The 17539-nt window shown below is 35.3% G+C and overlaps 2 protein-coding genes across 2 annotated transcripts; both read left to right on the top strand.

Annotated features, from left to right (window-relative positions):
* The first annotated feature begins 1233 nt into the window (after window positions 1-1233).
* LOC129238573 (N-acylneuraminate-9-phosphatase) lies at window positions 1234-6223 on the top strand. The gene is made up of 3 exons (XM_054873646.1): window positions 1234-1661; window positions 4596-5081; window positions 5147-6223. Exons 1-3 carry the CDS (start codon window positions 1470-1472, stop codon window positions 5645-5647), a joined length of 1179 nt encoding a protein of 392 aa, XP_054729621.1. The 5' UTR covers window positions 1234-1469; the 3' UTR covers window positions 5648-6223.
* Window positions 6224-13217: 6994 nt separating this feature from the next.
* Window positions 13218-15786, top strand: LOC129238572 (uncharacterized). The gene is made up of 5 exons (XM_054873645.1): window positions 13218-13490; window positions 13626-13752; window positions 14422-14620; window positions 14690-14936; window positions 15009-15786. The coding sequence occupies exons 2-5, from the start codon at window positions 13627-13629 to the stop codon at window positions 15094-15096; spliced, it is 660 nt and encodes a 219-aa protein (XP_054729620.1). The 5' UTR covers window positions 13218-13490; window position 13626; the 3' UTR covers window positions 15097-15786.
* Window positions 15787-17539: the final 1753 nt, after the last annotated feature.

Genomic DNA, 17539 nt, shown 5'->3' with positions numbered 1-17539 from the left:
ATATATAAAACAATTTATTATTTATTTCTGAGTTGTAATCCAATTATGTTTCAATAATTATGTATTTTTTTAATATGAAAATTCAATTGCAATTCATTTTTTGTTTTTTTATCAAACTTATTTGATTTGACAGCACTGAACAACTGCTAGCTGGCCTACACTTTATCCGATTTTGCCGGTAAACATTCTTTAAGCAAAATCTTTATCCACCACAAAGAGAACGTTTATGATTCAAAGCCCCTTTTTCCTCTTCCCCCCTCGTTTGTTTCTTCTCCCTCTGTTTTTCTTCTTGAGACATCACCTACATCACAATGGACGAATTTGATTATTTGTCTAAGTGGGCCCCTCGCGCGGGTACCCGTTTATCATATCCATTAATTTTCCAATTGCCCTGCGAATTACGTTATAATTTTGAGAGCTAATTATATATATACGAGTATAATTGGCGCGTACATCCTTTTTGGGTGTTTGGCCGAGCTCCTCCTCCTATTTGTGGTGTGCGGCTTGATGTTGTTCCACAAATGGAGGGACCTACAGTATCAAGCCGACTCCGAACGGCAAATATTTTTATGTGTGTGTGTGTATATCAATTTATGCAAGAATATAAGAACACGTATTTTGAAATACGAGCTCAAAACATGACCAAGAACCTATTTTTAATAATGATGTATGTATATGATCCTATTCTCTATTCTGAAACGCGAAATGCGCTGCGCTATTTAAAGCGATTTTCAATTTATACTTGGAATTATTGATGAGTGATCTAACAAGTTTCAATTTATGCACAGCAATACAAATAGACTCACTTCGTTATTTAGTTTTTTTTTTTCACCATATCCAAAATGTTTAAAGTAAAAGTTACGAGCAAATTGGTGAAATCTGATAAAATACTCTTAACTAGATTGCAGGTGGTGCAAAATACACCATCCTTATAAAGCAAAATAAAGTAAATACAAGCACTTATAGTCTTTAATGAAATTCCAGTTTTTGTTCTTTAAAGTTTGCGTTGTACTATTACATAATTTTAATTTTTAATGTTTAAAACACTGTTCAAATAAAAAAATATTTTAAATTAAAACAGACAGCAATTATTACGTTTTGAACAACCATTTGGAATTTTTAATTTAAAAATTATCTGGCAACACTGCTACTTGCCAATGTTTTTGATACAAAACGAAAATTCTCTTTATAAAATTATTCTCTTTGCTTATTAACCATTATCCATTCACTTTTGCTGTCAGTTCCATTTAACCTACTCAGCTGCAATTTGTGTGCAGTTGATCGGTCTCATAGTTTTAATTATTTGATAAATTATAGTTAAGCTAAATTGGTGCTAAAACGTCTTCAAATTCTTATCACAATAAGCAATTGTGTTCCTGCTATTTGTATTAATACTAATACAACGTGTAAAATAATATTTTTTATTGCATCAGCGAAAAAATTCGCTTATCCACTAAGTTTTTACTCTGATGGCCGAAGGTGAAATTGTAAACGACAAAAGCACAAAAAATGCTGCTAATTTATGTATAACTACGTCCAATAGCGCCAATATAAATAACGCTATATTGGGTGAAAAGCTAAGAAAGATTACTGCACTTTTCTTCGATTTGGACAACACATTGATTCCTACCCGCTCGGGTGATTTGAAAGCTGTCAAAAAGGTTAGTTGATTGAAAAGGATGGGTTGGGGAAGCACGAGGAATCAGTGAAAATTTTCCATTGACTTATTGATAAAAAGAGGTGAAGTAAGGGTGACTAGCACACGCGTCGCTTTTGCTTCGCCGTTTGCATTAAATTTGTATATATACATACATACATATATGTACATGCACGTACATATGTTCAGGGAAAGAGAGAAGTGTTTGCGGAAATCCCGTATTCGCAGTGCTGATTAATTGCAAAATGGTTTGTGCTGTGTAGAAGCGTATGTAAAATCGGGGAAAACAAACGGAAAAAGGACTGGACATATTGTTTTTTGCGGACTTAAATTTCCGTGTCCGGGAATTTCAATGACATATTATCTTTAGATATTTTTACACGGTATGGAAGAACTTTACTGTTGCAAAAGGTTCAAAGTATAGTGGGGAATCTATTCGTGTACCGCCAATATTTATCTGTCAAACTCATTAAAAATTGTAAAACCCGTTGCATTCCACGACTAAATACACAGAAAGTTTAAAACCCTTGGCCACAAAACTTACTAGATGATCTTGAAGACTCCTTTCCAGCAGTACCTTTTTTGTCTTGGATTACGATAAGTTGGGTAAACTTCAGTACGAATTGTAAACAATTATCCAAAAATCCGTAAGCTAAATAGCGATCACGATTAGCGCTCTATTCCTTTTGGATAACCGCAGTCATAATTAATCAACATGTAACAGGGTTTATAAACCACTAGCACAGTTACTCAAGCCATGATACTAGTTAATATTGAAGAATCTGCTATCCCACAGAGACTGAAGGGGTGGTCCGCAATGTACCTTTGTAATTGAAACTCGTCAGTGACATTTCGAAATATCTCCAAATATACAAGGATGAAACAAGGGTAGCCGCAGGGTGATGTCTCTTCCTCTTTAAACGTCTGTATTTCGAAACTTTTTCAGCCACCAGAGCGAGTTTTTTGATCTCATACGCTAACGGTTATTCCATATTGGTCCGGCAATGAAGTCGATGGATCAAAAGTAAAGTCAAACTCCAGGCTTCAACGCGTCTTCATTGCAAGAAATCTCAAATTTTCCTCACGGCGACTCTATTCACAACATGTACGAAAAACGTCAAACTATCACTGGAAGTCAATGGTACATCAATTTCGCCGATAAACAACCCCTATATTATTGTGGTTGTTGTTTTTGTTGTAATATAAATATTTCCCATAAATGTTTTGGGCAATGCTACTGTAGTGATTGACAGGTCGTAATCGGATATAAGTCCGTGATGTTACGGGTACGTAAAACCGACTGAGGTCACTTTCTATAGTTGGCTCTTCAAATTTAGTTCCTACGACAGTCGGTTCTATATTACCGGAAGGACCTAGATTTATATCCGCCCAAGGACTGTCACTCCAGCAGCATTTCCCGTACATGACTAGGAAATGTTTATATTGCTCCAACAACAACAACAAATAAACTTTCGGGTGAGGTTCAGCACCTGTCTAGGGCTAGTTTACTGCGGCTATGGCCTTTAGCCCCATTACGTTCTGGATATTGCAGCAGGTAAAGTCCAGAATCGGCCCTGATGTACTCAATATATGTATGTCCGTCATATGAATGTACCGCGCACGATACTAACTATCTATTCACATGCCCTCTTAAGCCCACTCTTCTGACACCCCCCTCTCTCTCTCTCTCTCTCTGAACTCAACCCGTACGGACGGCATGTTTCCTGGACCTACCATAACATGAGATATATATTGGTGACCACAGTACACTGACAGGGCTTGATAAACTCCTACAATGGAAACAACAAAAAAGAAACTTTGCTGGCGAACATATGTATAAGGCAATCAACCTTTCAGTTCTAAATTATGCGGAGGTTTGAAACTAGTGATACGCAATGAACGGAACTTACGACCTGACAGAGTAGAACATGCAGGACGGTGACGGGATGTTTCCTGATGTTTCCGAATACACAGTAAGTCACGCACGCTTCCTGCGAAAGAGCATAATATTAAGCTCAGCAAGTAGTTCCTGGTAGGGTGCTACCGTAGAAATGCAGGATTGTACACAACTACCACTGCGCCTCCTGGTATGCAGACCAGCAATTGCGACATTCGCCGGGCGTGTCTAACCGCTCACCTAACACCACTTTGCCTCTAGGCCAATAGCGTCAAAACAGCATGTTTTTTGCGTCTATCTTTAGATAAGATAGACGACGACAGTCGATGACTACACTGTGCATGACAGTGCTTTGTAAAGTGTTACAACAACAAGCAGCATGAGTGTATCATATATACATACTATACAATAACAACATAAAGCAATCGAGATAGATGTGGACATATATAAATATATAGCAAACTATTCAGAATGATGAGCCATGTCTGTCCTTTCGCTCGTGCGCACGTTAACTAGAGCAAAAATGTATATTTTTCAATCTTAATCCAAGGTAACGATAATTAAAAAAAAGCAAAAAACGTGATAAAGATTCCAAATTACTCAGATTTGATACAAATTATAAACCCAAAAAAAAAAAAAAAAAAAAACGAAATGCGACGCAAGACAAATTTTGAAAAGTGGGAGGTCATGTCTCCTTTGGATAAATGTGTATGTATATCTCGATAAGGACTTAATAAAAGTCGCTTAAACTTGTACACAAATTGCTCTCTAACTAATTTAGATCCGGCTTAGTATTGAGATCGGGAAAAGGCTTATGTCCATTTTTATATGTCAAGACCAAATTTTCGTCCGTCCCTTTAATGTTACCAGCTATAACTCTCATTGTCTAATAGTTTTTTATATTCCTACAGTTAACAGCCAACTCAAATTATATTTTACTAAAACTCATTCGAAAATGAATGCATGCAATTTTTAAAATATATTATTTATTTAAAAAAATTATTCTACATTATTGTTAATTTTTTCCTAAATCCATTTTAGCTAAGTGAAGTGCTCGAAAATCAGTTTGGTTTGTCGAAAGAAGAATCTAGCCTTGCAACTCAATCATTTCTAAAAGCATTTCGTCGTTGCCCAGATAACTCGCAGACATCTCTAGACTCCTGGCGCACTTACTTATGGCGTGAAGCTCTTCCACCTCGCTACAAACATTTAGCTGAGCAGATCTACCCAAAATGGTTACAACTTCGTTATCGTTATCTAGCTCTATCGGCCGATTACGTACAGATGTTAATTCGTGCTCGTGAAGCTAATTTCTTACTGGCGCTCATTACTAACGGACCATCCAATGCACAGTGGGAAAAAATAAACAAGTTGCACGTAAGTCAATATTTCGATTGCATCCTTGTTTCATCAGATTTGCCATGGGAAAAACCGAATCCACAAATATTCTACGCCGCCTGCAACTTTCTGGGAGTCCCTCCATCGCAATGTGTTATGTTTGGTGATAAACTAGAATCGGACATTAAGGTGTGTAGAAAATGCGAGACTATTTCACAGACCAAGATGTTAATTTGTATTCCATTCGTTTCTAGGGAGGCTGTCTGGCTGGATTGGGCGCCACATTTTGGATACCTCTGAATCCGGGCGAGATAGACTTGAACGATATTCCACATAAACCGGATTTTACTCTTAAGCAATTATTAGATTTATATAAATGTTTCCCAACACTAAACAACACTCGGAATATACGCTCTAACTCAAATAGCAACACGACCAGCACAAGCGCACAAAGCAACGCTACTACAACATCCTCCATAGTGCATGGCAATAACGGTGCTATAGCTGCTATACCTCAGTATCGACGTAGAGGTAGTCAAATTAGTCATAGTCGAACCATAAGTACCTGTTACAGTGATCTTCAACATCATCAAACACATCATACTCCACTTGAGTTTGGGCAAGAGTCTAATGATGAATGGTTCAGCGAACGTTTGAATCAAGAGCAATGCAGACAACGCCGCGGGGGCTCACTACCAACAATGGATTATTTGAATAGTGAAGCAGAAAATAGCTCAGACAGTTTGTTTAGCTAAATATTTTTGTAAAGAAGGCTGTGCATATTTCTCAGATAAACACCCCCAACACATGCTCATTCTACGATCCTAAATATAAACGAATGTACAATGAATAAATTGCAATAAATCACAACAAAGTAAGGGCTTCGAAACTTCACGTGATACGACATAAATATATATACCTACATACGTAGCTATAAATAAGATATGCATGCAGGTAGCTACCGTTGAAATCTACCCTTATTCTGCACACTAACTTGAATTGGTTGTGCTCTTCACGCTTGTAAGTGGTATATACATACGTAGTTACTTAAGTATTTAAGTATATTCGAATTCATATGTGAAGGAGTATGTATATTTTAAAGGGAAGCATCAAATTTACAAGCTAAAAGTTTTTAATCAATATCTATAAGTTTTGCAATTTTTTATTTGCTTTCATATTTTGCATAGTAGTTATAGTAATACTTTTACTAAATATAAATATGTATTTGAGAGAAAAAATGTTGAAAAAAGTTGTATGATCATTGAACTTTTTTAAAGGCTAGTATTGCGTTTGGGACCTTTGAACGTACTAAGATGTGGGGAATGGAGGTAATCACGGAATATTTCGAAATAAATGCGTGGACTTTTGAAAAACAACTTATTTGACTTTAACCCTTTTTTCCTAGTAAATAAATCCTAATCTTTAATATTGTTCTTATTCGAGTTTCAATTAGATGATTTTTTGAGCCAAGGCTATCAATGGCTAATAGTTTAAATATTGGATTAGAACCACACAGAAAGAAAGTGCTACGAAGCGTTCCCACGACAGTCGGTTCTACGTAACTGGAACGACCCGATTTTATATCCGGCCAAGGACTGTCACTTCAGCAGCATTCCCCGTATATGTATGGGGAATATTTATGCTGCTAGAACAGCAACAACAACAACAAACTGCTAAGGAGACTCATGTTGTTTTGTCAAATGCCCGCAGGTATTTATTTTAAACTACCGAACTACAAATTCTAATTAATTTAAATATATCTAAAATTAAGGAATTGCGATAACTCGTAATCTCGATAAGTTGAAAACCTCGACAACTTTTACAAAATATATGTAATTTGGTCCGTATTTTTTTCAGCTGCACAACTTCATCAATTGTTTTCCAGTTGGTCGTTGGTGAAAGTGTTCTACACTCGTATTCATGATTCAAATTGCTCTGTACCTCGTAATTGACAAAATAGTAAAAAAGCGCATTTGCTTTTCATCGTTACTTTTGCTTTTCGTTTTGCTTTATAACTGGTAATCTCGGTTGATGACAGTGTCTTGTAGCTGATAAAACGAAATAATGTGTAATATTTAGGGAGTCTCTTGGATTACGAGTTATCGCAACTGCAATGTACTTAAAAACATTTATTTTGAGTATAATAAAAACTTAGTATGCGGAATTTTACAACGAAACGTTTTTCGGGATTTTCAGTTATTTGCATATATGGGGAATGCTGCTGATATGATAGTCTTTGGCCTGATAAAAATCCCAGTCGTTCCGGTAACGAAGAACCGACTGTCGTGGGAACGAGAAAAACTTCTTGCCACGTCGTGCGTGCCCAGCCTTGTTGAAGTAATGGTGCTCACACTCACCAACGTAAACGTACGCCCGTAGCAGCTGACACGATTAAACTAATAAGAGCCCCATGTGAAAGAATTTTCACCACCGTTCCGTTCCGTAGTATCGTAAGAATCAACAATCTTTCTTATTATACGAGGGTACGGGCGGACGTTTACGTTGGTGAGTGTGAGCACCATAAGATATATGAAGACATGTAGCGTGTTTCCCTGGGTATTTAAGTATCACGATCAATGCACACTGGAACGATCCAGATCATTCTTATGCATATTGGCAGCACTGATATAAATCATCTGTTTTGGTAGTATTAAGAAGAAGAAGAAACTTAGTAGTTCCTAACATCCTTCCACAAGAATTGTTGTTGAAAATGCATTCGACATATTTAAAACCAATTTCCAATAATACTTATAATTTCAATTGTAAGCTACAGTTTGTAATAATAATAATAATATAAACAGACTTGGACTCAATCGCTAAAATAATTATAGGTGTAATATTTACCGTATAATATTACCCTATAAGTGTTTGGGGAATGCTACTGAAGTAATACTCATCGGCCGGATATAAATCCTGGTCGTTCCAGTAGCGTGAAACCGACGGCGGTGATAGTTTATGTCTATTGGATTAGCATTAAAATTTTCAACATAAAATTTGTCCCTGAAATTAAAGCTTTAAATTTACTAATTTACTTAATGTTTATTTCTGCCTTCACTTGTCAGTGTTACCAATTACAATGACAGTGCTGCCTAATAGCGCAAAGAACGGATCAATATTCTCATAAATTTAATTAGCCATGACTGTTTATCTACCAGCAGTAAAGTCGAGTAAACGAATCTTTTGGCCTCTGGTCCAGCATGCTTGACTGCGCTTTGTGTGTGTTAGTGCAGTCGGGTGTCGTCGTGACACACGTATTTGTTGTCGGCTACACGTACGATGCATGATGAAAATCAAAAATTTTTGATATTTTCGTTTGATGCTTACTTTTTTGATCGTGTCGGAGTCTGATGGACAAAACAGCAGGGTTGTTTTTATCATTGAGGTTAGTATTTAGTGTGCGGTTGCCCAATAGTATGTTACTCGTAAATACCTACATATACTAAAAATAAGCACAATCCGTATGAAATATGTACATAAATAAGGAAAAAATTTAAAAATTTATATGTAAATGAAATTATTTAAAACTGATATACATGAGTAATTTAATAATAATAAAGTTATGAACCCGAAAAACGTAAGTTATAATTAAAAACATGACTTATTGCGATTTTTTAATATAACACAGAAAATGGGTAACAAAAAAATTCTCAAACAACGAACAGAATAAGTTAAAGCAGATTACCTTTAATTTTTGTAAAATATCCCAAACTCAAATTTAATTCCCTTACCTACGCTTTTCAGCCATAGAATAATTACGTATATATAAATTTGCATAAACCAACACACAGTTTTCAATAAAATTACATTATGTACACAAGACTAATTAAAAGTAGAAGTCGAAAAGGATATAACGAGCTTTGAAGTTTATAAACTCACTTGAATTCAAATCATTACATTTCAATTGAATTAATTTTACGATAAATATGTAATTATAAACATTTCAACACGTCATTTCTCCATTAAGGAAAAATGAACTGTTTTCGTCAGTTATTTTTGGCGCGTTTCTTCTGGCAGCCTGCCATTTCGCCTGTCAGCTGTTCAAAATCCCATAATGTGTGAGTGCTGCCAAGTTTTGAAACGTCCTCATGGGCGCGCTTCACTTAAGTTTCACATCTTATTATTTATGGTATTTAGTTTGTGTTGATATTCCAAATGGACAAGTGCACCGAAGATAAGCAATTCATATTGAAATTCATTGAAAATTATCAATGTTTACCAGCATTATGGAATGTAAAAGTAGAAGCATATTGCAATCGGGAAGAAAAGGCGAAACAGTATGAAATTTTATTGGAAATATACAAAGAGCGGTACCCGAGTGCAACAGTAGAAGATGTAAAAAAAAAAATTTATGTTTTTGCGGACAAATTTTCGGCGTGAAAAACAACGTCTTGCTGAAATAAGCAGAAGTGGCGCAGGTTCTGAGGAATCACTGGAGACAAATCTTTTTTACTATAATGAAATGGAGTTCTTAAGCGACATGGAAACCCCATGCTCATCAAAGAGTAGCACTGGTAGTAAGGTAAGTACAGTAAACAGCCTTTTTAAATGTATACGTATGTATATATATATATATGTATATATATATATATATATATATGTATATATATATATATATATATATATATATATATATATATATATATATATATATATATATATATATATATATATAGGTACATATATGTATATATATACGTTTGTATGTCCCAATTTTCTTTTCAAGTGAGTGGACATTTGCAATTGTGTTGCATGCACAATGCACATACATATATGTATGTATGTATATACACATAAATATATGATACAAAAATTAATAAAGGGGATGCGACAATTTTTTGTATTTCCCTTTTGTATTTATAAATGCTTGCAAAAAAATCCTAGTGCATGTGTGAAATAGTTGGCCAGTTTTTGTTGTTGTGTAAAAATGAAAACAATTTTTTTTTACAAAATTGAACATTATCGCCCATTCCCTCATACTTTACACTCCCCAAATGAAACATAAGCTTATTTTTACGATTTAAAAGTGTTTGTTATTTAATTATGTACAGCAATATTATTCATATTAACGTAAGTACTTTTGTTGCCACGAAACAGCTCCTTCATTTATAAAGTACTCTGCAAAATTGTTCCGAATTTCTTTCGCTTTGTTCGAAGAGTTTCTTAAATGTGTACTTTCCAATACATTAAGATGTGATTCCCTTCGCCATGCTCCTTGAGCTATACTTCCAGAGTTTACATCTTCTTGGTTAATTAAGTGGCTGAATGAATACGACTTTTTCTTACTTAAAAAATTGTGCAAATAGCAGCAAGCCAGTACTATTATTTGAGCATTTTTTGGGGCCAACTGAATAGTCGTTTGTAGAACTCCGAATCGTGACACTAAAATTCCAAAAACATTCTCAACAATTCTGCGTGCTCTACTTAATCTATAGTTGAAAATTCTTTGTGTGTTTGTTAGGTTTGTCCCAGGATATTGTTTAATTAAATGTTCCTGCATTTGGAAAGCATTGTCAGCAACAAAAACGTACGGCAGTACTTTATCGCTTTTCGGCAACTGCGATGGACCAGGTAGTGGTAAAGTTTTGTTGTAGATAGCTTTCCCAAATTCCGTATTTTTTATGACACCACCATCTGATACACGACCATTTGTGCCAACATCCGCTACTATGAACTCATAGTTTACATTCACAGTAGCCATGAGAACAATGCTATAAATTTTTTTATAATTGTAGTATAGTGCGCCAAAGTTGGGTGGTCTTTTGATGGCAATATGTTTGCCATCGATCGCTCCAAGGCAATTTGGGAAGTTCCAAATTTCTCCAAATCCATCGGCTATAGCTTTCCATGCAATTTCAGACTGCGGCACCTGAAAATATTTCAAAATCAATAAAAAAAATATTATTGTACTTTTCATTCAAAGTATATGTTTTATTTTTATTTCAGAATCTGTTAACGGCCACGATAAGAAAAGAAGCAAAGAGGAAACCAGATGCTGCTGAAGGATTGGTGCAAATCGCCATAAAGCGGTTTTCATCAAAAGATAGAAATAAAACAACAGTTATTACGGATTCATGGGCAGTTAAATTAGAGCGGATGGCTCCTAATCAAAGAATTCTCTGTGAAAAATTCGTAGAGGACATACTGTTTGAGAGCCAGATGGGAACATTACACAGGAATTCCCTACAAATAAATGCAGGATACCATCCAATACCCTCAGCAATCAGCCACACGGGCGCACCAACACCAACATCCAGAAGCAATACTTCCACACCACTGGAATTCCACAGCCATAGCAGCAATAGTTCAAACAATGACAGTGAATCGTAAATATTATAGTAGTCATATCCTCATTTTAATGTTAAGCCGGCCAATAGTCATAAAAACAGTAATATTTTTGAATTATTTTCAGTTAAATATGTATAATTTGGTAAAAACGGATTTTTTAAGAAAGAAAAAAAGTAGTTAATCAATTTTTACATTCCTCTTTGCTTTTTTCAAAACTAATTTTTTTACTTGCTTAAATGTACTTACCTTAATAGCATTTGAAAGACAAGAAATAATAGCCTCACAAGTTTCTATAACAATCACTCCCAGGGATCGTGGAGAAATTGCAGTTAAAAACTTCAGATCTTCAAACTTTTCTCCAGTCGCCAAATACCTTAATGTTGATGATAAGCGCATGTTGGGTGTTATTGCATCTCGCATACACGTATTTTGTTTTGCTATTAATGGCGCCACTATGCTCAAAAGCTCTTCAAATGTTTCCGAGTCCATTCGCATAAAATTTTTATATTCGTCTTTACATGATAATTTTAATTCACTTAAAAAAAAAATTCATCCACACTTTTTTTTTATCTCTTTTCTTCTTTTTTTTAACAAAACTGCAATAGTTGCAAGTAATAAAAATTCATCATCCGATGAAGACATATTTACTTCTAAATACAACTGTGGATTGATCGCTTTTTGTTTTGAACGTTACCGGGCAAACGACAAGCACTCGACACGCACACATATAAAGTGCTTGTCAAGCAATGCTGGACCGTCGCCAGAGGCCATTTGGTTGGTTGCAAGAAGCATTCATTTAAGCTGGCCACAAACAGGGTAAAATTCCCAGACATTTGTTGTAGTTGGAAGCAAATTGTGAACGGCGAAGTGCGGACACAAATCCCATGTAATTGAAAATTTTCATTTGTTGCTAGTTTGTGGATTTTCTCATTTTTTTATCTACCGTCGTCGACATAAACACTATAGCTAATTTAGAAGGATTATGCATTCATATAACAGAAAAAAATCGTGTTTCCATAAAGGTATGTCCTCTTATTACTTATTATAAAATTAAATATCGAATTTTGAATGCTGCCATAATTTTTTGAAACCTCGTTTACGGATTTCCTCCAACTGTTTATTATTAGCAGCCAATTGCTCAATTTAATTAGCTATTCGTTCTCATTGTATTTTCTTCATATCGAGAGTAATAATTAAACATAGCACAAACACCGAAATATTCTACGAAAATAATTTCTATTAAGAAAAACCTTTCACAACAATATTGACAGCTGATTGTCAATTTTGCAGGTAATCTTCCATATGTGAACGGGTATATTAATTTTGTGGGTTTATTCGTAATTAATGCGTATGTGAACGTACTTTTATCGGCAAAAAAAAAAACTGCGTTTGAAAATATTGTTATAATTCGTGCTTTCACAATTGAAGACGAGGAACTTCATTTACATTAGTTTATTCAATTTAAAAACCACAAGCAAGTAAATAATCGATTCGGTGGCGTTTCTTTGCAATTCGCAGAAGAAAGCAAAAGCTAATCGCAAAGAGCCAAGGTGGATTTATTAAGGTGACAGCATTCACCCAGCTGAATTTTTCGCCGTAGGTATGGCTTACGTCAAAATGATATGCTTTGTTTGTATGTATTGGTATGTTTACATTTGCTTGCTGATTCTGACGTGTTGGTTGGACCAAACGCAACAACAAATACATGTAGGGTTTTACTTATATGTATGTGTTTGCTGTCACCTGTAATAAATTCGCCTTGCAAAGAGCGGACAATCCGGAGAAAGGAAGTAATTTGTACAGCACGGCACTAACGGCGGTTTGCATAAAAGTGGATTGTCTTTATAACTACCTGGACATTACACAACAATTTTTCTTTTTATCGACAGCTAATACGTATTTTCAATTTTCTTTAGAGCATTGTTCTGTGTAAACCCAAGGTAAGCCTTTCCGTACCAAGCAAGTCGAGTACAAATAAATTTATCAGTGTTGTGATAGTAGCTTCTCTAAAAGGTAGAAAAACAATCGCTACTCTACATTTCTTAGCAATCCTGAGGGTTGACAAACAGTTTTTTTTATTTTAATTTTTTCGTATACTGTTTGGCAGCACCGATTCTCCTACTGGACACAAAAGGATGCATTTGCATTGTTAAAAAAAAAAAACAGTAGTTGACGGCCAAGTATATATTTTGTAAAGAATTCAATATTGAATTTTGAGTATCGAGAAAACTTAGCAATTCTTTAAATTAATATTTGAAACGACAAAAATCAGGCGCTGAAGCAAAGAAATTTGAGTTAAATACAAAAATTAAGGTATGAACTCAGGATTCATTTTGACCTTCAAACTATTTAGCTAATAAGAATAACAAACGCTTTATATTGGTCAATGATATAAGAAGCAATAATGTGGAATGCTTTTATAAAAACAATAATACATTTTTTGCGTAGAATGCCAATGGGAGCAGATCCAGTTTATCAACCAACAACCGTATCGGTCTCTTATGAGCCTCGGCCAGGCAGGAACAATAGCAGTCGTTCAATAGCATGCAAATTACTGAGCAATCCTCGATTTCAGGTAATAGTCATTGTTCTCAATAATTTCCGCAATTATTTATTAAAACTGAATGCAATTATTTTTTTAATCTGCATTAACGTGCATATCTGGCATCAATAACAAAGAGGTTTTAGTTTGCTTGCATGCAAGTAAATATTTTGCTTGCGAATCACTTTTTCGTCTCCTAAATTTATGCTCTATGTAACAAAATTTATCCAACGAGCACGAATAGAATAAGCAGAGAATATTAATATTCTCCTTTATCGTCTATGTATGCACGTACGTACGTTTGGTATTATAATTATGGAAATTGAACAAAAAATGTTTAGTTTGCCAGAAAACTTAAAAGGCAATCATAAGACACTGTCACGCCCGGTAGGGTCTAAGTGAAAACCTCGTCTTCACCATTTCTATTTATATAGCATGAGGAGTAATGTAAATGTTTTATTTATTATTATTATTTTATTATCAAAAGCCCGTAATAGCGATTTTTAGAAATTTGAGTTGTGACTCTAAAAATATGTGCGATATGTACGTATACACCATCATTTTATATTTATAGGGGATGTATGTACATATGCATGCACGTAATTCAAAACTAAATTTTCTTGTAATTAATAAACAATTTTTGGTTATGTACGAGTATATCTTTTTAAAACTAAAATAACGTTCATATGTATAATTTTATAGATTATGCTGCTGCTTTTTGGGCTTATAACTTTAGCGACTGGCATTGCGGTAGTAGCTAGCTCCATCGCAGGTCACATTTTCATTAATAGAAACTCCAAGGATCTAGCCGATGACGATGCTGTTATGACTTGTTCACAAATGCCAATTGGCATGATCATCTCGGGTGCCTTTTTTTCGGCAACCGGATTGTTTTGCCTTGGTAAGCGAAGATATTTTTTTTTTTTTTGGATTTACATGCTAACAAATCTCATTTCGGGCATACTTTCAGGCGTGTACATAACGGTGGCTGATTGGCGGCGTAATTGTATTTGTCAATGTCCATTGTTTGATAAGAAAAAATCACTTGCTAGACAATTGCAATGCCAGAATGGAGGTGTTTGTGGTGAAGGCATAATGGCGTTAAATCCTTCTACAGATCCGTTGGTATCGCATACACAATATGCACCAGTATCAGAGTTGCCGCACCGCTGTGATGAAGAAGAACGTAGAAATTTGATGCCTGATAACAAAGATTGGTGAGCCTTTGTTTGTATTCATTCATAAAATTCGTATTACGAAATTTAAATGAAATCCTCTATAAATTGTAGCCTCAGTAGCGCCGAAGAGTCTGATCGTATGCTCGAACCTGATCCACGTATCGTTTTGCGACCAATGGGTCGCGTCGACGATGCCTAAGAGTTTTTAGTAAATTGAAATGGATTGATTTTGCGATAATTAGGAAAAGTAGAGACGTATGCATCGATTACGTATTATTGCTATGGATTTAAAAGCGGAGTTTCTACCAACTTTTTACTTTTGTTGTTGTGCTTAGAAAGGTGTATTTTATAGCATTCATTCAGGATGTTTAATGTTTTTAATAGTATATGTTTCAATAATTAGACTGTCATCCTTACTAATTACCCTAGTAATGAATAAGCAGGCTAAATTTCGTTTAAAAAAAGTAAATGTTAAATTTTTGAGTACTAAAATCTATGGGCTGCTTAAATGTTCTATTAAATTTTGAATAAAATGTCATAATCTCGTAGCTGTCAGCAAATATTTAATCGCTTAGGCAAAGTTCAGCAATTTGTTGGGCACGCACACCATTTACAAATGGAATTAGAGAGTAGAAATATTGTAAGGAACTAAAAAATGAACCATTTCAAAATACTAAGTATAATGAAATGGACAGTTCTCGTATAAGTATTACTTAAGTGAATCACGTACACATATACATATACATATACAAGTTAAATATTTGAAAAACTTAAATGTTTGAATCGTGCAAACAAACTTTTTTTCTAAACATATTTTTTGTGTCTTATTTATAAGTAATTAAGCACTTTGCTTTCACAACCAATAAAATAACGTATTTTCTAAACTAAATGCTCTGAGAGTTTTTGTTCCGGTTTATTATCTACCGAGATTGTTGCCATAAACGTATCAGTAAGTACATACATACATTTTAGCAATAGTTTTAATTTAGCATTGTTGTTGCAGCAGCTGGATTTTAAACTCAGGCTCATCATCTCCACCGTGTTGTTGTTGTAGCAGCATTCCCCATACATATACGGGGAGGGCTGCAAGTGACAGTCTTTGACCGCATATAAATCCGGGCCGTTCGGTTTACGTAGAACCGACTGTCGTGGGAACGTATCAGCTGTTGTAGCTATGGTCGGTTGTTGTTGTTGTAGCAGCAATATTAAACCCTTTCAGTGCAATGTAAATCACCGGTGGTCTTCGTCTAGCTCATCTAACGGTAGGCCCACGAAACTTCGATTGGTTGAGTCCAGGGGGAGAGGGGATTGGGATGAGTGGGTTTGAACTGTTTAGTGTATCGTATCTCAACTAAGGTCGGTGAAAATGTCCAGCGTGGTTACCGAGGTCAAGACCGGAAAACATGATGTTGGACCAAAGAGAGAGAGAGAGAGTAAGTAGAAGATTTGAGAAGGAGAGATATTGTTGTTGTAGCAGTATACTTATCAGTGTTATGTAGATCACCGGTCGTCTCATTTAGGGGTAGGCCCAGGAAACTTGCTGTTTCAATAGGTTGGGTCAAAAGGGAGAGGTGTGTGAGGTGAGTAGGTTTGATGGGGCATTTGAAAAAGTGGTTAGTGTCGTGCGGAGTGCCTTCACATGCTGGACATATGTTTGGTATGTCGGGGTCAATTCTGAACAGGTAGGAGTTGAACCTGTTCCAGTATCCAGAACGTAATTGTGCCAAGGTTACGCGGGCCTCTCGGGGTAGCTGGAGCTCTTCGTCTGGTATGGGTGGAGGTTGGACTCCGATAACGGCATTCGGGGGTTGGGAGCTTAAGAAGGTGGTAAGTGGCTCCCGAGGAATGTCGTTTATAGTCTGTCTGTACACTGTTCGGTCCAGTTTTTTTTTTGTTTTTGTCGGGACAGACTAGCATAAGTACAGCACTCAGACACAATTAAATCCATTGTACTGCCCTTGGATTCCCTTTTCAATTTTCTTTAAGGGGTTAGGGGTAGTCAGAGGCCCGAAAAAATGATGATTTTCACGATTTTTTTTTTTGCTACTTAATTAATTTATTTAACAAAAATAAAAACATAGCATAAAAACATCATGTTTTAACTTGACTTCACCAAAATTTCAAAAAAAAAAATTAATAATTGCAAAAGTTATCGCTGTTTGTGTGAAGCCCGTTTCTCCAGAAGTCCCTTGCGGTGAACATCACAAGTCCTTGCAGATTCATCTAAAACCAATCGGACAAGAAAAATTAGTTTTATTAATAGATAATCTTGTGCCTGATTGAAGCTTTTTTTTTTTTTTCAAAATGAACAAAATGGCGGCCTCAGAAATTTTTTTCCAGATTTTAGAGCAAAAAACCAACAGTTAATTGTTAAAAAAAAATCGAAATTTTTGAAAAAAAAAAAATCCTTCGATCAGGCACAAGTTTTTTATGTTTTTCAAAAGCTGTACAAATTTTATTGAAATCTACGTAGCGGTTTTTAAGTTACAGTGTTCACCAGTTTGAAAAACATAGTTTTGAGAAAAACGCATTTAAAGTTTTGCTATCGGCTCCGGAGCGGCCGAGCGCCCTTTGTTAATTGTTGAGTAACTTGAAAAGTATTTGTCGGATTCACTTCAAATTTTTACACAATATTTTTAAAA

Source organism: Anastrepha obliqua, chromosome 2, assembly GCF_027943255.1.
Source record: "Anastrepha obliqua isolate idAnaObli1 chromosome 2, idAnaObli1_1.0, whole genome shotgun sequence".
Taxonomy (NCBI): domain Eukaryota; kingdom Metazoa; phylum Arthropoda; class Insecta; order Diptera; family Tephritidae; genus Anastrepha; species Anastrepha obliqua.
The sequence above is the reverse complement of the archived record's forward strand: the minus strand, read 5'-3'. Positions and strand labels throughout refer to the sequence as shown.